We start from the raw sequence: 26,047 nt of genomic DNA, 5'->3' as shown, positions 1-26,047 counted from the left end.
CGATACCAGGTCAGGTCATTATTTCTGTACCTGGGTTCAAATCACGAATCAATCACGTCGTGCGTCTCGCTCTCTCTCGAACTGGATCACTGCACGCCCTCAAGAAGTTCCTGACCCTCACGATATCTCGCAAACCTCAGCACAGTTCGATTTCTTTGTTTGTTAACATACTTAACTCAGAGTCAGCGTTGCCGACATTTTTGTAAATCGTCAGTCCGCCAAGCAATTGTTCGACTGGAACTTTAGAAACTTGTAAAATAAAGACGATATTAATGAGCACAAACACTTCTTAATCCTTGTCTAGGTCTAATATCTGAATGTTACGATTTCAACTTAGAAACTTGTAAGGGGAAGACGTTATTATTGAGAGTTTGAGTGTTTCCTAACCCCTTCTAACTATTTCAGATTGAATGATGGAAAGATATACCCAACTTATATTTTCATTCCTTGCCAGCTACATCGCCACTGAGACACGTATAAAAATGAAACTGGTTTTAAACACGCAAATTTTCCTAAATCCTCCAAGGCAACGTGGACCAAGACCCAACAAATACCGCCATTGCTTCGATCAAGCGATACACATTTATGGGTAAGATCATTCGCTTGAAGCAGCACAAGAAGCAATGTCACTGTTGAATACTCCTGTCATCTGCCGTCGATATTTGAATGTTTTTAGTGTCAATTTCTCTATCGAAGAATTTCGCATTCTTCAAGGTTGATGATACTGCAAGTTCCACAACTTAATTCAGTTTACCCTCTCCCAGTGCAGACGTGCTTGGGGAATCTTCGCCGTGTATACAGTAATGACATGACCTTCATGTCGAGTAAGAGCTGCTGCTGCAAGGCCCCAGTTCACGTGCCCAACTATCTATCAGTTAATCTCAATCAATCAACTCCTAAACCGTACGAGAGATTAAATAAAAGAAAGTTATACATTACTGGCCCAGTTCTGTAGGCACTACCCAATATAAAATACTGTAAAGAACTAAGAATCTCCTCAGCTTTAAACGCTATTCACTTTATCACTTGCATGAAATCTCAAAAACAAATACACACAAATATAACAATAGATATATATATATATATATGTGTGTGTGTGTGTGTGTGTGTGTGGTGTGTATATATATATTTATATATATATATATATATATATATATATATATGTGGGTGTGTGTGTGTGTGTATATAATATATATGATATATATATATATATATATATATAATATATATATATATATATATATATATATATATATATATAGATAGATGACATAAGTGCAGAAAAAGAAATAAGGAACTGAATATGGGTTGATTTTGCACACACACAAAAAAAAAGTTAAACAAAAATAAATAGTACCAATCACTAGGCGAGTCAAGTCGAACAATCTGTTTCCACAAGAGTTCACGTATTTCCTCAGATCCCCTTATAACAGGATCACCAGAGAGATTTCTCTCACAGCGTTACAGAACATGGGATTTACGGTACTGGCCTTTGACCACAACTTTTAAAAGCGCGTGTACCTCTAACTGCATCCCATCTCTTTAAGACAGAAATGTGAGTTTTTGCCTAGATCTCTATCAACGCAAGTTTATCGTAAACTAGTACGAGAGAGTACATGCATATATAATTCCATCTTTTACACTCTAGTGTGTCGAAATCTCTCTCTCTCTCTCTGTGTGTGTGTGTGTGTGTGTGTGTGTGTGTGTGTGTGTGGTGGTGTGTGTAAGCATGCCCACTTTATAAATACTTCATTTGATATCAACTAGAGTTTAAAGGGACTGATGGTGTTACATTTTCCAAGAACACGCTTCTCTTTGAGAGAGAGAGAGAGAGAGAGAGAGAGAGAGAGAGAGAGAGAGAGAGAGAGAGAGAGAGAGAGAGAGAGAGAGAGTCTCAACGATGGGAAATACGAACACGTAACAGTCAACATACACCGTGGAATCTTACACCACAAAGCGCAACATCATGTATTCTGTCATACAATTCTGTCATAAAAGAACAGGGTCATCTTCCCATGCTGACGTTTACATTTTTTTATTTTCTTTTTACCCTACCTCTTGTTTACAAGCACAAAGACCGTTTACTTACATCAGTGCTCTAATCACTGGAAATAACTTTGCTATTATTCTCTTAAGTTTAATCTTCGTATGCCATCATCGCTACTTAAATATAATCAATACCGTATTCATGATAGCGTTATAATCATTATCAATACCTATTCATAAACAATTATGGCAAGCAACCGTTTGAAACCCATAGATCGTTCGAATTCAAACGTCAGAATGCAGGTTATAAGGAAGTTAGAAAATCTGCCTATAAAAAGTCAGAAATTAGGACCATAATGTGATATAGCGCGCTGAGAAATTCCTTTCTTTCTTTCTTTTTTTTATGTAAGAATTTGAGGTCACGCGTCAACAACAAATTCCTGTTTTATTTATTTTCATGAAAACAACGGAAGAGTCTACGAATTAAATGCAGAGTTATAAAAGGATTATGCTAAATGTTGAAATACGAAGACAAAAAAAGGGTGGAGAAAGGGGGGAGGAAGGCTAATAGACTGAGGCAAACACATCCTTTTAGGAAAGGTACACTGTCTGATGAGTGTATTCGTTTATACAGACTTCACCGCAAATACTGCGAAAATTGATGAAATTAACCTCACATTTCCGATAACCTGTGGAGTTATGATTAACCTTAAATCCGCGCTAGACCTCAAGACCCCCAAATTTTTATTTCATAAATTCGGAATAATATGACTTCAAGCAGAATATTCATTACAATGACGTATTTGTTCAACACACCTTTTTCTGACTAGAAAATATATGAAAATAAATCTTTCTTTCCTAGTTTTCTCATTCTCAATATTATATCCTCCGTTTCCCGTTCGTTGAAGGAAAATTCCTGTCCAATAAAAATTCAACATCATTAACAACCATATGGATCGCGTCTTTGCACGCAGTCTGGGTCATGAAGTGGTTTCATGGTTTCACGATTCCCATCATTCAATAACGAAATTGACTTAAATAGCGTAATTAATCTCGCATTTAGATACTGCAGGCCTATACCGGGCCGGGGGGGGGGGGGGGGGGGGGGGGCAGGTTTCGAACGACAACCGCCCCCTCAAAAATAATTTCTGGCAGTTCATATTTTCTGTGACTATCCTTTTCATTGAACTGTACTTACAAAGTAAAAAATAACAATCTTTTGTTTATTTGGCAAATCTTTTTTTATATAAATTTTGTTATTAAACTTACCATAATTCTTTAGTAGTAGGAAATACAAGCGTGATAATAGTAACATGATACATACCTATATATGCAATGACATTTATAGAAAGGTCCAGATTTGGGAAAAAGAAGACCCCCATAAAAAATAAAAAAAAAAACTGGGTACGGGCCTGTACCGAATAGCCTTTCCTACTTTTCAATAGGTGTAACTACCACCTACAAATAAACAGAAATCATTATTCCAACCCTCCTACAACAATTAAAATAATTTTGCAACCAAAATTGGGCCTCCGTATGATAGCCGTGCGGCATTTATAATGACGGCGAACTTTACGCCCAACATGTAAAGACATCACAAAAATTGGTTCTGCAATAACGCTGTCTCAAAGAGACATACGACATACTGCTTTCCCGTGTCGGCATCAGTTTAATACTCCGAGGCAATTAATAATTCCATCAAAAACATTTAACGGTGTGTTAGTTTCCTTTCATACCTTGCCTAACTTTGTCAGAAACTTATTTGGTTTTATCCCCTATTCACAATTTTCTACTGTTCTCAATTTCCATAACCAGTATCAATCTGGAATCGTTCATTTCATTTTAACATCTTAAAATACCAGCAACAACAACAAAAAAGGAACATTTTAACCTCCTCGACAACCAAACGGTCCATAACATAACGTTCGGTTCATCTGGAATTTCATGAAGCAATGTCAACCCTTATTGCTTCATTGAAACAATATGATGAGTTCGCATGAAAATCTACCGCTGGCAGCGTATAGGTTAGGTCCTTACTTCAAATTATTTAATTCTCTAACAATATTCTTCAACGAGCCGGAACCAGGCAGGATCTCTTTAAACATATTCTGTTTAATTCCACTGTACCTCTGATGACCAAATCAATGAATTGGGTACTCGGTAGTCTATGCACTTCGGTGAACAGAAAAGCTGGTTGCGGAAAGAATTTGAATAGCGACCACTTCCCAAAAAACTGCGGACAAGGGAAAGCTAAAAACTTCTGAAGCTACATAAGAGAGTCCAAGTTCATAATTGCCGTCGTCCAGCCCGGCCCCCAGACTAATCTTCTCTAGTTACGAATCATCCCTTCCGTCGGGAACTGTCGTCTCGACTTCCCTAAGTTGGTCATTTTTACGGGTAATAATAATAATAATAATAATAATAATAATAATAATAATAATAATAATCCTACTTCTTACAGGGATAGCACACGATAAGCTTGCCAAGTACATACCTTTGGGATTTTGGTTTACGTTTACATTACACAAAGCAGTATAATAAAAAATGAATAAATAAATAACTAAAGCTACAGCGTGAAGCTTAGAAGGAAAATGCTCACTGCTAATTCTGGGGACATTTTCCATCCCGTGGAACCAAAGACTTCTAAAATTCCAAGAAATGTGAAAATTTAAACCATCAAATGCCCAATTAGCCTAGTACCGCCATAGCCGTATATACGGCTCTGGGTACCGATACAAACAAATACCATCGCAGACGATAATGGGTAACCTAACCTGTTGTTGTGGGAATTTTTTGCATACAGTAGTATTCATCCCGAATTCAGTAACCCAGTTCTACAAGAATGTGAGTATTAGAGTAACAAGCACGCTAACCCTTTCAACAATAGGCTTCATGAAGCCTTTAGTAGCATAAGCATTGCTGAAATTCTACTAAGTTTTTGAACTCTACATGTGACTGTTTATACAGGTCTTACAAGCATAAAATGTTAAAGCATTAGTAGCAAAATAAAATCGGGAACGCCAGCCCTGCAATGCCAATTAACTGCCTTCAAAACGATGAGGGGAAACTGCCCGTTATGGGATCAATTTGATTCGTCGTCGTCTTTTCGGAACTCACCTGTCACCAAGATTATCCAGAAGGCGACGATGCAAATGCGTTTACTCCAAGGTACTTCTGGTAGAGCCATGACGATGACTTTGTAATGATATTCTCCCAAAAATAGTTTGTATTTTTCATACTTCTCGCCCCTGCCATCAAAAGTACAGACACAGCACTACGTCACATAATAGAGCCACTTTTATAAACCACAAAAAATTATTATATGATTTCCATAAACGACCATCTATCTGCCCAGCACCGTTTGCAGCACTTTTATTGTTACAGAATTCACAACGGCTAAGACACTGTTTCAAGTTATCACTCTTTAAAAATTCATCCTAATCGCAAATAACAGTTCAGAGAGCGACACCACCAACACCCTGATATCATGAGACTCTCCTCGGCACTGACGTCACGATGTACTTCGTCGGGCCACAGCGCACAACCAGCTAAGCAGGGTGGCCACTGAGTTGCCACTTTGCATTTTCTGCAGTGCTGTGTAGTCAATGTTACATGTGTTAGAAAGTTGGGAAGGAGGAAAAATATCCTTTGCAACGAAGATTTGGTAGCAGGTGTAGAATCGAGTTTTCCTATATAATAAATTGTTGGCAGGCATGTTTTATTCAAAGGTTGTTGTTACTTTCCGTCTCCCTAAAGTACTCGGAGAAGTATGAAAATTTTGAGCCGTTTCCATCAACAGACTTAGTTACATTTCATAGAAAAAATCTCTCTCAAGCAAGCAAGCACAAGCACTAGAAACACTGCGACATCAGCCTATAAAAGTTTGAGTGCCTATTATTTTTTTCAAATGCCCTCAGTTGCTTTTAGCTCATGCTTTCCCGCCATTTTTCTCTGCTTACAACAGAATACTTGCAAAATGTTTTTGGAGCGATCTATTCTAAAGTCCGTGTCTCGTGAGCATATTAAGTTTCTTTGAATTTGCTGCTTGACCTTAAAGATAGGTTGCAAATTTTTATGGCAGCGTGGAGGTCCCTACTGTAGTACATCTAGTACTAGACTTAGCAAAATCTCTTATGATAGAACAGATGACACGCCATCCATGCACGTCACCAGCTACGGCAATATAAACTAACAATTATTGTCGTATGATTAACCTTCACTATTAATAGATTCCTATTATTCAGCATATTATAAAAATGTAAGTTTTTTTAACTATAGTCTATCGGAAACAATAAGTTTCGGAATTCGTGTAGGCCTATGGCTTCTGACGGCTTCTGTCGGTACCTTGTGATGACCAAGGTCCAAAGGTGCTTTTTAATGTCTTCCTCTAACAAGTCCAACTGAAGATGCCATGTGGACTGAAACGTTTGCTGTTGTAACTAGGTACGTTCTTCATTATGGGAATAGAAGCATGAATTCAGTGACGAAGAAACTAAGACTCAGTGAGAACAGCTTTTAAAAAATAGCATGAAAAAATGATGAAGTCAGTGTAATCTGGTGCTGGCACAGTGACGTGTAGCCAATGCTCCCTCTTGATGTACTACGATCATACGTTCATCAAGGCTCAAGAAATGTCTCGACCCACAGTGACTGTCGTTGATGAGGTAAGGTGAATAGAATATCCGTACTAGGTCTAGGCATTTATTCGTTAGAGGTAACTTGTATGAAAATAAACATGATAAGGGTTTACGTATCACCGTTTTCGTTTTTACGTCAGAGTTCACCGTTGCGGTGTAGGTATTGTGTAATTTTAAAATACGTGCATGGGGGTATTGCTATCAGTACATTGTTATTATTGTATTAAAGGTCATTACTATTGGGATATATTGTTCACTGCTGTGTATCAATAGATATTATTATTATTGCTATCAGTATACTATAATTAACCAATTTCTGTACTAAGTTTAATGCTTTCAGTATGTTATTATTCTTGTACAAAAGCTTCCTGCTCTCAGACTGCTATTATTTTACTAAAGCTCATAATTATGTTAGTAATGACCTGTGAAAACATGCCGGTGTTTATTAGACCTAGGCCTACATGACAGAAATATTACCCATCAAATTAAGGTAAAACAAATAACAACGAAATATTACTAGATTTATTAGTCCACGAAAAGTAAACGTTACATGTGCTACGGCAGGTATGAAACTGAATGGTTAAATAACTTTTAGATCGTTACAATGTTACTCGTATACATTCCATAGCTAGACTCAGAGTTGCTCGAAAATTACTCTTGATCTACAATGCCATAAATCTCACCAAGGTCCTGTATGAAAAAAGATGTATGAGGGATAGAGTGTCAAGTATTTATAGATTATCATTTATAGCTGAACATTAAAACAGTTCTGCCGACCGTTTCTCCTGGTAGCCGACTGATCTATTGGTAGCCCAGTCAGTAAATGTTATAGTTTTCCACATTCTTTGAAACAGAACCGTGAAATATTTGTTGTTTTATATGGGGGGTCAGTGTGTATCGATCTTTTCGCGTAAGTTTAAATTGATGCTTGCTGATAATATATATATATATATATATATATATATATATATATATATATATATATATATATATATATATATATATATATAATATATATATATATATATATATATATCTGTGTGTGTGTGTGTGGATATGCGGACAATTTTTCGAAAAAACCATTACTCGAAAGGTAATTGTTCGAAAAGTTCTTTTTCGAAAACCAAATATCGAAAACAATAGTCCGTATGTGTAATTGTTCGAATTTACAATTGATCGAAATACAAAATATTCGAATAAGCAGTTTTTCGAAATGAATATTGTTCGAATCTATAACATACTTTATCTAACCATATAGGCTAATGGGATTAATGTTAATAAAAGATTAATTTACTTTAAATTTATTAGTTTTCTTAACATATCTTGGCACAATTTATCTTCAAAATAATCTATTACCGGAAGTAATTCATGTGAGGATAACTCCCCTTCTACTAAATTTTCAAAAGTTTCATTGACTCTTTCTTCTGGGATAAATGCCAGTGCTAATAGCATTCGAATGTTGCCTTCAAAAAGAAGAAAATCTTCATAAACTACTACTCGACTGGGAATACTATACCCTTCCTATGATAGGGTGTAGATAGTCCACGATTTTCTTCTGAGCGAACCCTTCTAATTGAGCGCTTAATACTGTTGACAGTAGGCAGTCCTTGAGCTCCGGATGCTCTAAGATCCGAAGATGCATTTGCAGTTATATAATGAGGGGAGTCACGTGTAACTTTTGCGTCGTCCGTCACTTTTTCGCCTGTATGATTATGTTCTTTAGGAACGGTAACATCTTTTACTCATAGCGCGATATTTACAGTCATGAGAGAGAGAGAGAGAGAGAGAGAGAGAGAGAGAGAGAGAGAGAGAGGGGGGGGGGGTGGGGGGGGATAGAGAGAGAGAGAGGGAGAGCACCAACATACAAAACTGCCATCGGCCTACTTTCAACAAGTCGGCGTTACTCATGGATTCGAACAATATTCATTTCGAAAAACTGCGCGCGCGTGTGTGTGTGTGTGTGTCGTCAAACCTTTATAGCAGGGGAATATTTTATGACTATTTCTACCCTGCCCGCTGATTGAACTCGACGGAGCCTCCTTGTATTATTTCAAGGTTGTTTTCCAGTCTAAGAAAATTTATATTTAGTCACCGTTTTTAAGGTATTTATTTAATATCTGATAGTGTGTATTGCTCCCACCTCCCACACACACACCCTTCCCCACACACCAACCGCCACCCCCCAACCCTTTTTTTATGCTATTAACCTCATCTCCAAAGAACTTGCTGAGAACTTAAAAATATCTTCTATAACGAACGTCTGTTGCAATCTTAAATTTAAAAGCTGACGTTAGTTAACTAAGAGAGCAGCATTACAGAAGGAAGTCTATCTCACGTTCCTAATCACTATCAAAATTCTCAGCTTGAATTAGAAACTCCGTAGTCTGTCATGGAAGTAAAGACACAGAAAACGAGGATTGGCTACATGATTGAAAACGTGGATGACGGGTAACCACGGAATATACCCATTTGTTTTTGTTGGCTGTTTGAGTCTAGTATCCTCATCAGGCCTCTTAACCCCTTTAACAGCGTACCATACTTAACTTGGGGTATGAGTCCGTCTACACCATTGCCACTAAAAAGATCTCCAACTCGAATACATGATCTTAGGATAAGGTATACAAGGGAGAATATGCAAGAAATATTTGGTTTAGGTAGTACTAGCTAGTTTCGCATTACAATACCTCTCTCAGCAAACAGCAAAATCTTTGCCTTTCTTTCTTGAGCGTAAAGCATTTCATAATTTTTTGTTCATAAAGGGAATGAATTTTATATTCAGGTGTACAGAAAGGATTAAAATGTGTAAACGTATTGACACGAGAATCATAATTGCAGTATTACAGTAGGAAATCTTTCCTTTTTCATCACAGCTTCCCCCGGCCCCTCTTCCCCAACACCCAACCATTATCTATAAAAATGCTCACTTTTCTTGATAAAACCAAGAAATGAAAAGTTCCCTGAGCTTCACTTCATTCAGATGTTGAGATTATACAGATTTACTTCTCTAGTTTACCGAAGGTATACTGGAAACATGGCCCCGAAAGTATACAGATGAAAAAATTAAGTTGTTTGCAAATATTCAGAAAAAAAAATGACTGAACATAAAAGTAGTACGATAATCAAGCAACTAATATAATTGCCTTCATTCAATTAAGTAATTCAAGAAGTTTGGTCTCCATATTTGTGTTTGCAGCTATCATCCCAATTTGCCGATAATTTTTCATTTGTCCATTCGTCAGTACTGGACATATAAGGATATTAAGTTGTTGATACTGTTGTTGCTTATATACAGTATATATATATATATATATATATATATATATATATATATATATCTATATATATATATATAAATATATATATATATATATATATATATATATATATATATGTGTGTGTGTGTGTGTGTATATATATATATATATATATATATATATAGATATATAGATATATATATATATATATATATATATACATATATATATATATATCTATATATATATATATATATATATATATATATATATATATATATATATATATATATATATACATGTCATTTATCACCAAAGCAGGAACTGATAAAAATTGTGAAAATGAGATACTTCAGCTGTTTCTTTGAATACACAAATATTGTTTGCATATATATATATATATATATATATATATATATATATATATATATATATATATATATATATGCAAACAATATTTGTGTATTCAAAGAAACAGCTGAAGTATCATCATTTTCACAATATTATCAGTTCCTGCTTGGTGATAAATGACGTGGCTAATGCAGATAAAAATCTTTAACATCTGGAGGCAAAAATGAAAGCTAATTCTTAGAGGTGAGGAAACGCAAATGCTAAGCAAAAACGTTTTATTGCACTGTTCACAATCTGCATCATGAAACTGGATACTGATGTCTCACATAAGCGAGAGAGTAATATTGACAAACTATCGGAAAACGTTTATATATATATATATATATATATATATATATATATATATATATATATATATATATATATATATGTGTGTGTGTGTGTGTGTGTGTATATCTAATAAAAGGAGCCCATAAAAACACCAAAATGTAGAGAGAAAAGTACTATATTTCAGAGACTGCTGTCTCTCTCTTCAGGTATATGAATGAGAAAAGTTTACAGAAAAGGTGGTATTTATACCAAGAGATTCGTCCACAAGTAAGCCAATTTAGGTCACCCCCGCTGATAATCTTCCTTTAATCTTCTTAAGCGTTGGTTGAATGAACACTGCGTCGACGATGTCGGATGTCCAATTCCCTTTTGAGATGTTCATTAACCTGCTTCTCTTTTATTAAGGCCGATTCCATCATTTGACTCTTGTACCGGCAGTTGCTGCTATAAATTACACGTGACATATTCCAGTTTATTCTATGGTTATGTTCATTTATATGATTGAAAATAGCCGAGTTCTGTTGTCCATACCTAACTGACCGTTTGTGTTGTATTAATCTCTGGGGAAGTGATTTACCTGTAAATCCGATGTAAGATTGGTCACAGTCCTGGCATGGGATCTCATATACCCCAGAGTCTTTGGGCGATGTCTTTTGTTGGACGTTAATCAGGGATTTGGCTAAGGTATTTGGGTAGGTAAATGCAAAAGGGTTGGATTTCCCAAGGGTGTGAGTTACTCTCTTAATCGTCTCCAGGTGGGGAATTTTTATTTTATTGTTGGGTGTGTCTCTGGTCTTGTCTTTAGGGGGTCGGTAGAAAATTACGTTTGCTTTTTGAATTGCTTTCTCAATTATATGGTCAGGATACTTTAAAGATGAAAGTTGCTTGCGAATTAGTTCAAATTCTTTTTCCAGGAAATCTGGGGAACAAATTCGTAAGGCTCTTAAGAATAGGTTGCTAGCTAGACCTATCTTGATAGTATTGTCATGATAGCTAAAATAGTGAATATATGAAAGTGAGAACGTTGGTTTTCTGTATATGGTAAATTTGTATTCTGTCGTGTCTCTGATTATTAAAACATCAAGAAAAGGAATTTTGTTGTCTGTTTCCCATTCAACTTTAAATTTGATGCTGGGCACTAATGCGTTTAATTTTGAGAGGAATTCATTAAAATTACCCACTTATTATCCCAAAATGTTAGTATGTCATCCACGTATCTCATCCACAGCATGTTTTTGGGTTTTATTGCATTTATTACTGTAGTTTCAAAGTATTCCATGTACAGATTGGCTAAAATAGGACTTAAAGGACTACCCATACTACACCGAATTTTTGCTTGTAGAATGATTCCCGAATGAAAATACGTTATTAGATGCACATAATTCAACTAACTTTATTATTTTGTCAAGTGCCAAAGGGAAATGATCTGAATAGGGGGATAATTTTTCCCTTAAAAACTGAAGAACGTCCTGTACTGGTACTTTTGTGAATAGGGAGTCTACGTCAAGGCTTAAAAGTTTTATGTGTGAAGTGGTAATATGTGGCTTCTCTGAATTTGTGACAAAAGTCTTCTGAATGTTGATGTGACTGGGAGAAAAAGTGCTAAAAAAGGAGAGGAGGCCAGCTAACCATTTAGAAATTTTTTGTAATTGAAAGCTCCGGCGCATGAAACGATGGGTCTGAATGGAAGATTGTCTTTGTGAGTTTTGGGAAGACCATAAAAGTAGGGTAATTTAGGATTAATTACTTTAAATTTCTCTAATAGTTCAATACTCTTTTTTGTCTTGGCCAATTAATCTTACTTTCCGAAAAAAATTCTGTGGGAACGTTCTGGAGGGGATTTTTCGTCAGTTTTTCGTAAGTATTTGTGTCGCTAAGGAGCTGGTTGATTTTGTCGAGGTAGAAGTCTTTGTCCATTATTACAATTTTGCCGTCTTTGTCGGATCTACTTATTATAACATCTAACTTTTTTAGCGAGTGGATGGCTATCATGAATCTGCGGGGAACAGGATAATAATGGACAAAGACTTCTACCTCGACAAAATCAACCAGCTCCTTAGCGACACAAATACTTACGAAAAACTGACGAAAAATCCCCTCCAGAACGTTCCCACAGAATTTTTTCGGAAAGTAAGATTAATTGGCCAAGACAAAAAGAGTATTGAACTATTAGAGAAATTTAAAGTAATTAATCCTAAATTACCCTACTTTTATGGTCTTCCAAAACTCACAAAGACAATCTTCCATTCAGACCCATCGTTTCATGCGCCGGAGCTTTCAATTACAAAATTTCTAAATGGTTAGCTGGCCTCCTTTCTCCTTTTTTAGGCACTTTTTCTCCCAGTCACATCAAACATTCGGAAGACTTTTGTCACAAATTCAGAGAAGCACATATACCACTTCACAACATAAAACTTTTAAGCCTTGACGTAGACTCCCTATTCACAAAAGTACCAGTACAGGACGTTCTTCAGTTTTTAAGGGAAAAATTATCCCCCTATTCAGATCATTTCCCTTTGGCACTTGACAAAATAATAAAGTTAGTTGAATTATGTGCATCTAATAACGTATTTTCATTCGGGGAATCATTCTACAAGCAAAAATTCGGGTGTAGTATGGGTAGTCCTTTAAGTCCTATTTTAGCCAATCTGTACATGGAATACTTTGAAACTACAGTAATAATGCAATAAAACCCAAAAAACATACTGTGGATGAGATACGTGGATGACATACTAACACTTTGGGGATAATAAGTGGGGTAATTTTAATGAATTCCTCTCAAAATTAAACGCATTAGTGCCCAGCATCAAATTTAAAGTTGAATGGGAAACAGACAACAAAATTCCTTTTCTTGATGTTTTAATAATCAGAGACACGACAGAATACAAATTTACCATATACAGAAAACCAACGTTCTCACTTTCATATATTCACTATTTTAGCTATCATGACAATACCATCAAGATAGGTCTAGCTAGCAACCTATTCTTAAGAGCCTTACGAATTTGTTCCCCAGATTTCCTGGAAAAAGAATTTGAACTAATTCGCAAGCAACTTTCATCTTTAAAGTATCCTGACCATATAATTGAGAAAGCAATTCAAAAAGCAAACGTAATTTTCTACCGACCCCCTAAAGACAAGACCAGAGACACACCCAACAATAAAATAAAAATTCCCCACCTGGAGACGATTAAGAGAGTAACTCACACCCTTGGGAAATCCAACCCTTTTGCATTTACCTACCAAATACCTTAGCTAAATCCCTGATTAACGTCCAACAAAAGACATCGCCCAAAGACTCTGGGGTATATGAGATCCCATGCCAGGACTGTGACCAATCTTACATCGGATTTACAGGTAAATCACTTCCCCAGAGATTAATACAACACAAACGGTCAGTTAGGTATGGACAACAGAACTCGGCTATTTTCAATCATAATAAATGAACATAACCATAGAATAAACTGGAATATGTCACGTGTAATTTATAGCAGCAACTGCCGGTACAAGAGTCAAATGATGGAATCGGCCTTAATAAAGAGAAGCAGGTAATGAACATCTCAAAAGGGAATTGGACATCGGACATCGTCGACGCAGTGTTCATTCAACCAACGCTAAGAAGATTAAAGGAAGATTATCAGCGGGGGTGACCTAAATTGGCTTACTTGTGGACGAATCTCTTGGTATAATACCACCTTTTCTGTAAACTTTTCTCATTCATATACCTGAAGAGAGAGACAGCAGTCTCTGAAATATAGTACTTTTCTCTCTACATTTTGGTGTTTTTATGGGCTCCTTTTATTAGATGGAATTCTGTTGTTACAGAACACTTTTACCAGTCATATGTGTGTGTGTGTGTGTGTGTGTGTGTGTGTGTGTGTGTGTATACATATATATATATATATACATGTCATTTATCACCAAAGCAGGAACTGATAAAATTGTGAAAATGATGATACTTCAGCTGTTTCTTTTTGAATACACAAATATATTGTTTGCATATATAGATATATATATATAGATAAAATCGTAACATCTGGAGGCAAAATGAAAGCTAATTCTTAGAGGTGAGGAAAAGCAAATGCTAAGCAAAACGTTTTATTGCACTGTTCACAATCTGCACTCATGAAAAACTGGATACTGATGTCTCACATAAGCGAGAGAGTAATAATTGACAAACTATCGGGAAAACGTTTATATATATATATATATATATCAATAATATATATATATATATATATATATATATATATATGTATATATAGATATATACATATATATATATAATATATATATATATATATATATATAATATATATATATATAGTGAGAAGCGTCGCAATAATATTCCCCCTGCTTCTAAGAATCTCTGAAGGGGTAAGAAGGGCTCAGAATATGTATACCACATATTCACAGAATAATTCCTTACATCTTTCCGGGATGTATGACTAAATTCACTTGGGATCGAGAGTGAGGCTTTGTTTTGACCCTCTATCGTATCGTGGAGCTTCACTTGTAACTATCATCGCTATAACCAAAGATTTCAAAATCAAATTTGTAAATATTATACAACCTGCCTACTTCTTCTTTCGATAATTCATCGAGATATTTAGCGTACGCGTTCTCTTCACTCTCGCCAGTTTTATTCTCCTCCTCGGCGTTACCGAGAGTGAGACTAGAATCAACTTTCCTGGCTCCGAGAATGTCATCACTGTTGTTTGATCGGTCTTTTTCTTCTTGCTGCGCGTTGCTCGATGGATTAAACATGGCTCCTGGTCTGATCACGTCCTCTAGGCCGCACTGAGCTGATATGAAACGGGCGTCTTCTTCCATGGTCTCCATTTTACTGAAAAGAGTAAGTGAACGTTTGTCAGGTTCAAAATTGGCAAAAATTATGATCAGAAGAATTATCAAACAAGACGTAAGTGTTGCCACAGCTTACGTAGTATTTAAGACTAACGAAGAAGATATTTGCTAGAGACGTTTGTAGAATGCGATTCTGAAAGCAGTGAAACTGAGACTATAGAGAGGGATATTCTCGAAATGATGAGGCTTTCCTGTGCACTTTCCGAAAAGATGAGGTATTTTTCTTCAGTTGCAGGAAAGATGCGTTATTTTCCTTCACCATAAATACCAAAGGAGCGTTAATTATCTTTCATGCTCTGGACACAGGCTGAATTTTATGAGAAAAATAGAACTTAGAAGTCCAAGTGTGACTTGCATAGGATGGGAACGCTGTATACCGAAAAATAAGATAGAGGTAACACTTTGGTTGCCTAATATTTTATAAGTTCGGGTCATAATGATGACTGCAAGTTGAACACATGCAAGCAAATCAATGGTGACAGACGAAGATAGAAAAATTGGTTAATGAATAATAAAAGGTGCAGTTGAACACATGCAAGAATACAGGCAGATGAACATGTGGAAGCAATTGAATGATGACAGCAGTTAAACATATGTGAGTAAATGATAACCGAAACACTTGTACAGTACAGAGTAGACGACATGCGTTAATAAAGTAATAAATTGAAGTAGATAAGCGCATTTAAGTAAATAAATAAGTCAGTCAGTTCTATGTAAGGATAATCAAACGTAAGACTAACCTGTAAATATCGTAATGGAGGTTGCATGGTGAACACATATAAGTCATAGGCATCCAGTGTGGATCAGGGGGCTCCTTGTGGTTGAGATCGCTCAGCCAGTCTTCTGTGGTGTCGGCTATGTACTCGCAGAAGTCTCTGAAAGTGGGCATGGTGCTGTTGGTGAGATCCTTCTGACGGTGGTAACGCTCCAGAATGAGCGTTCTTAGGTCTACATAGTGCTGGCGCCTCTTCTCCGCCTCTATGATCTTATTCTGCAACACGCAAAGGTTTTTTTTTTTTTTTTGTTTTTTTTTTTTTTAATTTAGGTCCTATAGCAGATTCACATCAGCCGTGCATTTGATGTCTAGGCCAGTCCCTTACGACACTCCTGATTAGCTGTTGATAAGCCAATGACAGGGCTGGAAACTCTCTGACTCTCGAGAGAGTTCATGTAGGCAGGATGGATGCTCCACCTCTCCTGAGGGATGCTTTTGAAAGACGTATCCCTCAGGAGAGGTGGAACATACATCCTGCCTCTGTGAACTCTTGAGAGAGACTGAGAGTTTCCATCCCCGTGATTGGCTTATCAACGGCCAATCAGGAGCGTCGTAAGGGACTGGCTTAGACGTCAGATGCACCGGTGATGTGAATCTATTTCTTGTGACAGTCTGTATACTAATTTTATAAATATACATGCATTATATATGCTCAAACATACATACACACACACACATATACATACATATATATATAAAATAAATAATATATATATTATATATATATATAATATAATATATACACACACACATCATTTGCTCTTCCCCCTTACAGGGGATGGTTGCCGAGGGTGCTAACCCTCCGGTTTTCAGGGTTACAATTATGGGTTACAGGGCAGCAAAGGTAAAATCATTGATGAATCATAATCCCCTGGCTATTTCAAGTACTGTAGCAATCGCTGAACGAAATAATTCCTCTTGGAAAATGACTGTGTATAATTCCTGGATAATTGTATGTATCAGACACGAGACAGGCAGCAGTCAAACTTTGTACACCAGGCAGTGAAAATTCCCCATCCAGAAAGCAAATTCAGTGTGAGCATAATATCTTTCCTCATTCTAAGTCAGTCATGTTTTAATCATCTTCCCCTCAAACATCAAATTTATATGGCTGAACCAGTCAGTTTTAAAATTCTCCTATGTTCAAGAGGCCATGGTTATTGTGACGCCAGGTTTTAGTAATAAACAAATCAGTCTTCTTTGGTAGCAACAAGCTTGCCTCTTTAACATTGGCAGATTTCTAAACTGACAGTTTCAGCCTTGTAAGCTTGAGGTTTTGGGGAAAGAATGTCACTGCATGCTTAGTGAAATCTTGAAACATTCAAAATATGACTGATAGAGAGCGAAGAAAGATATATGGGAAATAGAATCTATCGAACGCCAAATGCCATTTTCTCTCTTTTCCTCGTAGGATTTGACCTGATTTGCTTAATTTTCTTTATTGTATTCAATCATATGAAATCGACGGGACCTATATCTGAGGCCCTTGTGTAGCCCAGATTTGAATGAGGAAAGACACTGACATAGCAAAAAGTGACACCTAAATTTGGAAGTAGTCGCAAGGAATAAGGAAAAACAGAAGATGAGAGAGAGAATTCCTGGCATTACTTATTTCCTCACCTTATATGCTGATACAAGCCTGTGGTAAGGATGTCTTGAAACTACAAACGCCAGGGAATCCTTCAGGAACTCGTTGTCGTGGTCCTCCACAGAAGGAGGGGGCAGGCGCTCCCGTAGGAGAATATGGACGTTCGGATGAGCAGCAATTTCTTCATCCTTCAAACCGGCGCTTCTTAGGAGGTGCCACGCCCACGTGGTTGACGCCACCTGTCAAAAAGTCCTCGAGTTAGTTGCCTGCTCGTAATTAAGTTTTTGGATTTCCTTTTTTATCAATGAAGTAAAACCTTGAAATTCTACCCAAAGAGCGACTGTTTTGGGCCAGACACCTCACTTCGTCCTTTTCCCTCTTTTCTTTACTTGAACCTCGAGGACAGAGCGAGATCGAATAAGTCAAGAGGGAGAGAGGGAGAGAGAGATCTCAAGGGATAGAGATAGAGAGCGAGATCACGAATTCAAGAGAGATAGAGGACTCATGAGAGAGAGAGAGAGAGAGAGAGAGAGAGAGAGAGAGAGAGCAAGTTCAAGAACTCCAGGGTAAGAGAGTGGTAGAGAGGGTGAGAGAAATAAATAACTTAAGGGAAAGAGAGAGAGGGAGAGAGAAAGAAAGATCAAGAAATCCAAGGAGAGAGAGAGCTAGATAAAGAAATCAAGAGCGAGAGAGAGAGAGACCAAAAAATCAAGGAAGAAAGGGAGAGAGAGACAGAGAGAGAGAGAGAAAGGGGGAGAAAGAGAAAGCCTACCTTCGGTAAGTGGCAGTACACAAGGTGCCGTTTAGGGTCCCATCTTAATTTCGACAGGATTCCGGAGGACGGTCCTCGGTCCTTCCTTTTCCATCTCAGAGGGAGTTCGTCTCGCAGCCTCTCGCACGCCTCCTGGGCACCCTCCGTCTCTTCTCTAGGACTTCCGGCAGTCTGGACGGCACCTGCAACAATCAGCAGCTGCAATAGAAGTAGGGGGCGGTAGGGAAGCTTTCTCCTGCGTCTAAGTAAACAAGTTTTGGTGACATCTCATTTTACATTTTGCAACGTTACTTTGGCAGTAATCAAATTGGTGGGTAAGTGAAGCGGCGGGTGTGTGTGTGTGTGTGAGAGAGAGAGAGAGAGAGAGAGAGAGAGAGAGAGAGAGAGAGAGAATGTTGAGGAAAGAGTGGCCAGGATTACCTGAATTTATCCCTCATGAAATAATGTACATCAGAGTGAATGGGGCGGTAAAGATCAAACAAATAAATCGGAGATGCTTTCCACAGTGCCATTTGTAACCTACAGAATTTCTTGTGCAAAGAGATGATTGATTATTAATATAATATATATATATATATATATATATTATAGTATATATATATATAATATATATATATATATATATATATATATATATATGTGTGTGTGTGTGTGTTGTGTGTGTGTGTGTGTGTGTGTGTGTGTATGTAATATATATATGTAGTATATATATATATATATATATATATATATATATACATATATACACGATATACTGTTAGAGATGTAAATACAAGACATACTTTGTGATGTGTAAAATAACAATATGTCACGGGAAAATACAGCACATATTATATGCAATTTGTCTTGTTAGCACGAGCAGTTCTCATCGCAATATACGCTGGAGGTGTAAATAGCAAACTTCATTACATGACAAATAAAAGCAACACTAGTACTAACCTAGACGCCATACTCACCACGCACATGTCTCTCCTTGTTTCTGAAAGATGAGCAGTCATCTGGACTAACATTGGCGTCGTACTACTATCAGTATCAGCTTTGTCAGTCGTCGTCTTCCATTTAGTTGTTTGGGTTGACACGCTTCCATCTTCTTCTGACACTAAACTGATTATTTTGTTAAGGGACACGGCGTTATCATCATCACCTTTTCGAGTTACAAAGGCGTGAAGGAATAGGACTAGAGCTGTAATTCCCACCGTGGCAATTAAACGGTGTCTTTTGTTCTTAGTTGGGGATGAACTGCACAAATGCCTCATCATTCTTGGTATAATGCTCTGTACCGTGAGTTCACTAATGCGCTTTCAATGTTTACAGTATTAACCTTCTTATTTACATAATCTTTTCATCTTAGATATTTCATTTTACATTATTCAATTCATTTCAAGAAGGAACACTTCAGGAACAGGTTTATCGACACCATTAGAGCGCTATCAGATTCACGCGATTTGCAGCTCTTCATGTGACAAATGAATTCCTTCCCTGCCTTCATTAGGACTGCTCACAGTGATGGAAGAGCCAATAGGGTCCTGTAAATTCTGGCGACTTGCTATGAAGGGCGGCCGTTACCATCCTGGATATCACTTGCACTATAAAGTTACATTATGTTCTTCCTTATAGTAACTCTTAGAATAAATCCCAGGAATGTTTTCTTACGTTAGAGCGTACTACAGCCTACCCTTCACACCGGCCTGAAACGAACTGAATCATCAGCTCACCCATAACCTGACTGTTCGTTCCATGGCAGTACGACGAACGCACACACGCGCGACCGTTACGCGGCGAGGGGGTCAACGGCCTGAATGTAAACATTGAAGAAATGGGTTCCTCGCTGCAAAACGTTACTTTGCGGGGTGTTATAGGCTCGAATGTTTAATTGGCCTGCTTTCATTCCAATCACAAAGAAAACCCGTCTCAATAGATAACGGGATTAATTAGTAAAAAAATAAAATAAAACAAGTCGGAAATTACTGTAGGCGACACTACACCATCCGGTTTTCGAGTATGATTCGACGTATTACGATATTTTTCATTATACGGTTTTTATTTATTTATCCATTATATTTTATTTTATTTATTTATTTATTTGCACTTTGATTAATACGACTCGAAACAAAGAAAGAATAAGATGAATGCTATGCTACAGTTTTCTCTCTCGTGATTGTCTGCTACGAAATGAATTGGTAATAGTTTTAATTTTGTGAGTTTCATAGTAGTTGTTATATATATATATACATATATATATATATATATATATATATAATATATATATATATATATATACGGCATCGTTCTCCTTTGAAGCCCCCTGATCCCAACTCCTTGACGAGGTGGGGGGCTTAGGGATCCACTGCAGAGAGAGTATGCCCCTTTACGCCTACACTCTCTGCTGTGGATCCAACTGAACATTGGGACCTTTAACTCCTTTACTCCTCCTCCTTATAAATTTTCCCCTTTCCCTTCTTCTTCTTTCGTTGACGACCCTGGCATTGTTTTGGAATATTGAATTGACTGCTCTTTTAACCTATGGAGGGTGGAGTTGGACGGCATGCCACTCCACCCGTAAAACTAGAGTACCTGACGTGGTCGAGCGAGGGGAAATTTTTATGTCAAGCCATGCCCACAGTGCTGGGTCCGATCTCGATGGACTGACGACCCTTAAGTTACTGTGTGTATGGCGTATATCCAGGTGAGTGTCCCAGGGCAGTTACCACCCACAGCGTAACAGTATTGCTCCTCCCTCAGTTGGGCCTCCTTGGTGAGAGGGATCTCATCCTGGACGAAATATTTAAACTTTATATATATGGAAACTAAAACAAAAACCCTACCACTTCTGGCATGGCAATGGACTATTCTAAGGAAAACCCAGGTAATGAAGAACAGGCTGGTATTAAAACTCTAATACCATACAAGCCGCAAAGAAAAAGCAAATTTAGAATTGACCCAACCTTGACTCACTTCGACTCCCTTTTTGGGAGTGGAAGTTGGTCAAGGTTCTTGACCTTGGAAACTGATAGAAAAATATCTGCATTACGATTGGAAAATTATTTGTTAAGTAGGCACCCAACCTCAGAAATGCATTTAGACAAATAAAAGACCAGGTGTGGTTAATAGAAACCACTACAAAAAACCAATCTGAAAACTATTTAACTATAAAGAACATTGATAATATAAAGGTAAACATAAGAAAACATGACAGTATGAACAGCGTACAGGGTACTGCAGTACTTCCTAAAAGTGAGGAACCAATTGAAAAAAAATATTTTGCTGGATTCCCTTAAAAAAAGGTACAACAACGTGCAAGATTGCGAAATATATAGTTTAACCAGTAGACAAAATAAGGAAAATACATTGAGAATAGCAAAAATAAAATTTGAAGGCCAAGAACTACCTTTCAAAATTAAAATCATGGGCCAAAACAGAGAACTGCGGCCGTATGTTCCAAAGCCACTACAGTGCCAAAACTGTAGTAAATATGGACATACAGGGAAAAATTGCAGAAATAAATCTATATGTGCGTATTGTGGATCCGACGAACACACCACACAGTGGAAGTGTGGTGAACCAAAATGTGTGAACAATGTGGCCAAAATCACCATGCTAGGTCTAAGGAGTGTATGTATTATATATACAACACAGAATTAAAATTACTTCAGGAGAGATCAGGAATGCCAATTAGAGAAGCCAAACTAGAGTTGAGAGTTAGAGGGATGCATGATCCCGCTAGGAAGCAAATGTTCTCTACTGCATTGAACTCAAGGAATGAAACGAAAATGGAAGCAAGTAACAAACCCCCAGTAGATAAATCAGAAGAAAATATAACTTTACAAGAAACTAATATAGCAGAACGAAACCAAGAAACTTGTGCAGATATATGTTACAAATTCATTTGAGATATTAAGGGAAATGGAAACACAAGAAAATGATACACGTATCACTGAAACATCACGAGATAGTTATGAGCTGGAAGCTAAAGATAAAAAAAAGGCCTTTAGAGAGAACTCCACCCAAAACCAAAAAGCCAACAATTATTAGAGAGGTATCTGTTAAAGCAAAGACCAAGGATCCAAAAAAAGTGCACAGACCAGAAAATAAGAACATACCTTTGTCTCCTAAATTAATAATAAAAGAAATGGATGGAAATACCCAGAACAATAAAGAAATAATAGAGGAGAACACCATAGACAAAAAATGATTATGTGAAGGGAGAAGAGATTACTCATCACCAGTAATTGGTGCACTAAGAGTAAATGAAAAAAAGGAGGACACATAAAAACACATGTGGATGTAATGAATGTTTCATAGAATTATGCAACAAAGACAGAAACATAACAAAAGACAGTTTAACAAACACTATACGAAATTTTATAAAATGTAGAAGTAAAGAAACTACTAGTCTAGAGACTCAAAAAAGGCTGTATGTGCATTGGACATCTAATGTCGTATAAGGAATAACAAATAAATGTCGTAAATAAAATTTTAGAAAAAATGCAAATAGATAAACCACAACAAGAAAGTAATGCTTGAACACACTTAACATAATGTTTTCAATAATTATATAATACAATGGAACATAACTCTCCAGACCAGATTACATTTGGGAGAATTACAACGCTTACTGAAAGAATACGAACCAATGATATTATGTTTACAACATCAACATGTTAATAAAACAGTATCAACAATTGGTAAATATACCTTAGTATCTAAATCTAGAGAAGAAGAAGGAAATTTAGGTACTGCTATATATACATAACAAAGTATGTTATGACAGGGTACCTGTAAACTTTGCTGACTTGCAAATATCAAGCATCAAAATACGAATAAAAAACTATAACTATGTAATTTATAACATATACAACCAACCTAACAAAAATTACGACATAGAAAAACTTAAGGATTTGTTTGACAATGCCAGAGAACCTACATTGATAGTAGGGGATTTTAATGCTCACAACCCGATATGGGACTGTAACTGTGCAATCTCAAATAGAACAGGGAGTAAAATTGAAGAGTTCATGGAGTCAAACGACATGTGCTGTATAAATGGTGACGAAATTAGTACATATTTTTCAAAAACACATGGAACATTTCTTCAGTAGACCTTACTCTTTGTACAACAAATATAGTTGACAGAATAGATTGGAATATAGTTGATGACTTGCACACCAGTGATCATTTCCCAATATTAATATCCTTATTACATAATAATCCTGCAAAACATGTTCCTCACTACAACATTAATAAAGCAGATTGGGAGAAATATGAAATGCACACGAGAAATATCCAACCATTTGAATATTTAGAAGACCATAATGAAACTAACAAAATTCTCGTTGATTTCATTAAAAAGGCTGCTGATCAAAGCAATACCAAAGTCGAAGCCCCATCCAACAAAGCACAAAGTCCCTTGGTGGTCTGATAAACTAAACAGAATTAATTAATATAAAAACACTCAATAGGGAGACGGCTAGATAATTTAAATAGAACGTTCAATAAAATAAATAAAACATTGCCAATATTAGAAGGAACTTTACAAAAAATGACTATATTATTATTAGAAATCGATACATTAAAGCCTGTATACAACAAAATATCTGCAAAATTTAAAAGGGAAGTAATTCAAGGAAGAATAATTTCATGGAGGAAATATGTATCAGATCTCTCTAATAATACTCCCATACAAAAAATATGGGAAAAATTCAGAAAAATAAATGGTACCCAAGTTAAACCACCTAGACATGCCATATTGAAAGATGGAAAAAGAATGCTTGATCCAAAAGAAATAAGTAATATAATAGGAGAAAACTTAGCTAATGTAAGTAGCGATAAAATTTAGATGAGCACTTCCGCACAAAGAAAAATAATGAAGAACTAATAACAATAAATTTTGAAACACAAGAAGATATATATTATAATAGAAAATTTAATATGGAAGAGTTGGAATATGCTCTCTCGAACAGCAATAAATCTGCTCCTGGAGGTGACAATATTTGCTTTGAGATGATCGACCACTTAGCTCCGCTGGCAAAGTCATACTTATTACAATTTTATAATCATTTATGGCTTAGAAATTTATTTCCTGATGAATGGCGTAAAGCTATAGTAATTCCTATCCCCAAACCTGGAAAGGATCCTAGCAATATTAATAATTACAGACCAATATCTCTAACAAGTTGCTTATGCAAATTACTTGAAAAGATGGTAAATGCTCGACTAACATGGCACATTCGAGAAAACAAAATTTTAACTCCCACTCAGTTTGGGTCACAGTGTAACAGGTCCACATTGGATTCTCTCTCTATCCTAGAAGACCATATACGCAGAGGATTTGAACGAAAAACAGATAACTGTGGCAGTCTTTTTTGACATAGAAAAGGCTTATGACACTACATGGAGGTATCCTATTTTAAAAGCATTACAAAACAACAACGTTCGTGGACATTTACCCATGTTTATCCAAAGTTTTCTAACAAATCGAAGTTTTCAGGTGAAAATTGATGATGCTTTGTCCAGAACATTCCCACTTGAAAATGGTGTTCCACAAGGAAGTGTCCTTAGTGGCACACTATTTACCTTAGCAATTAATGAAATTAATAAAAATCTGCCCACCGGAATTAAAAGCAACCTTTATATGGATGATTTTGCCATCTATTATTCAGCATCTCGCATTAAACATGCGGAGCGCATCATTAACAAATCTATAATAAAAATAGATGAATGGACCTCATCTGTAGGATTTAGATTGTCCATAAGTAAAACTCAAGCAGTAATATTTTATAAAGATAAAAGATGGAAGAAAGGTGAAGAAATAGATTTGAAAATCAGAAATCAAAGTATACAAATTGGCCAGACTGCAAAATTTTTAGGTTTAGTATTTGATACTCACTTGAACTGGAAAGCCACATAACATATGTGAAGTCAAAATGTAAAAAAGCATTGAATCTAATTAGAAAATTATCAAACACTAATTGGGGAGCTGATAGACAAACCCTTACGTTACTATATAAAGCAACAGTGTTGTCTATCATTGACTACGGAAGTGAAATATACGGCTCAGCTTCAAACGCAGTACTGAAAATTTTGGACCCAGTTCATAATGAAGGACTTAGAATATGTACAGGAGCTTTTAAATCATCACCAACCTCCTCTTTACAGGTAGAATGTTGTGAACTACCTCTCTCTCCCCATAGAGAGTTAGTAACGATGAAAAGTGCCCTAAGAATTCAGTCAAGTGAGTTCACCAAACCACCAACCAAAACATTATTTGAACTAAGGGATGTATTATTAACAATCATTCACCACCTTTTCCAATTAGATCAAGAAGATTGTTTGAGTCACTGAATATAAATATACCAACTACCTCCAATAGTAAAACTACCTCCTCCTTGGATATGAATAAAATAAACATTTGCACAAAATTAAAATTTCTATCAAAAAAGTATTCCTATACCCCAGAACATCAGAAACAACATACAATAGAGCACATAA

General features: G+C 36.4%; 3 protein-coding genes across 3 annotated transcripts in view; 1 reads left to right on the top strand and 2 right to left on the bottom strand.

The window, feature by feature from the left end:
- LOC135222734 (mucin-2-like) overlaps window positions 1–5,512 on the bottom strand; it is a 224,959-nt gene extending 219,447 nt beyond the window's left edge. The window contains exon 1 of the mRNA XM_064260975.1: window positions 5,104–5,512. Within this exon, the coding sequence (XP_064117045.1) occupies window positions 5,104–5,173 (70 nt within the window). The 5' untranslated portion in view covers window positions 5,174–5,512. The remainder of the gene's footprint in view (window positions 1–5,103) is intronic.
- A 913-nt stretch (window positions 5,513–6,425) lies between these two features.
- Window positions 6,426–26,047, top strand: part of LOC135222729 (uncharacterized) — a 94,111-nt gene continuing 74,489 nt past the window's right edge. The window contains exon 1 of the transcript XR_010316322.1: window positions 6,426–6,650. The gene's annotated coding sequence lies outside the window, so the exon portion shown is untranslated. The remainder of the gene's footprint in view (window positions 6,651–26,047) is intronic.
- On the bottom strand, window positions 14,876–19,557 carry LOC135219816 (carbohydrate sulfotransferase 11-like). The gene is made up of 5 exons (XM_064256906.1): window positions 19,516–19,557; window positions 18,560–18,757; window positions 17,820–18,026; window positions 16,165–16,415; window positions 14,876–15,404 (listed from the first exon to the last, which is right to left on the bottom strand). Exons 1-5 carry the CDS (start codon window positions 19,555–19,557, stop codon window positions 15,068–15,070), a joined length of 1,035 nt encoding a protein of 344 aa, XP_064112976.1. The 3' UTR covers window positions 14,876–15,067.

Source organism: Macrobrachium nipponense, chromosome 20 (genome assembly GCF_015104395.2).
Source record: "Macrobrachium nipponense isolate FS-2020 chromosome 20, ASM1510439v2, whole genome shotgun sequence".
NCBI lineage: Eukaryota > Metazoa > Arthropoda > Malacostraca > Decapoda > Palaemonidae > Macrobrachium > Macrobrachium nipponense.
This window is presented reverse-complemented; position numbering and strand designations above follow the sequence as displayed.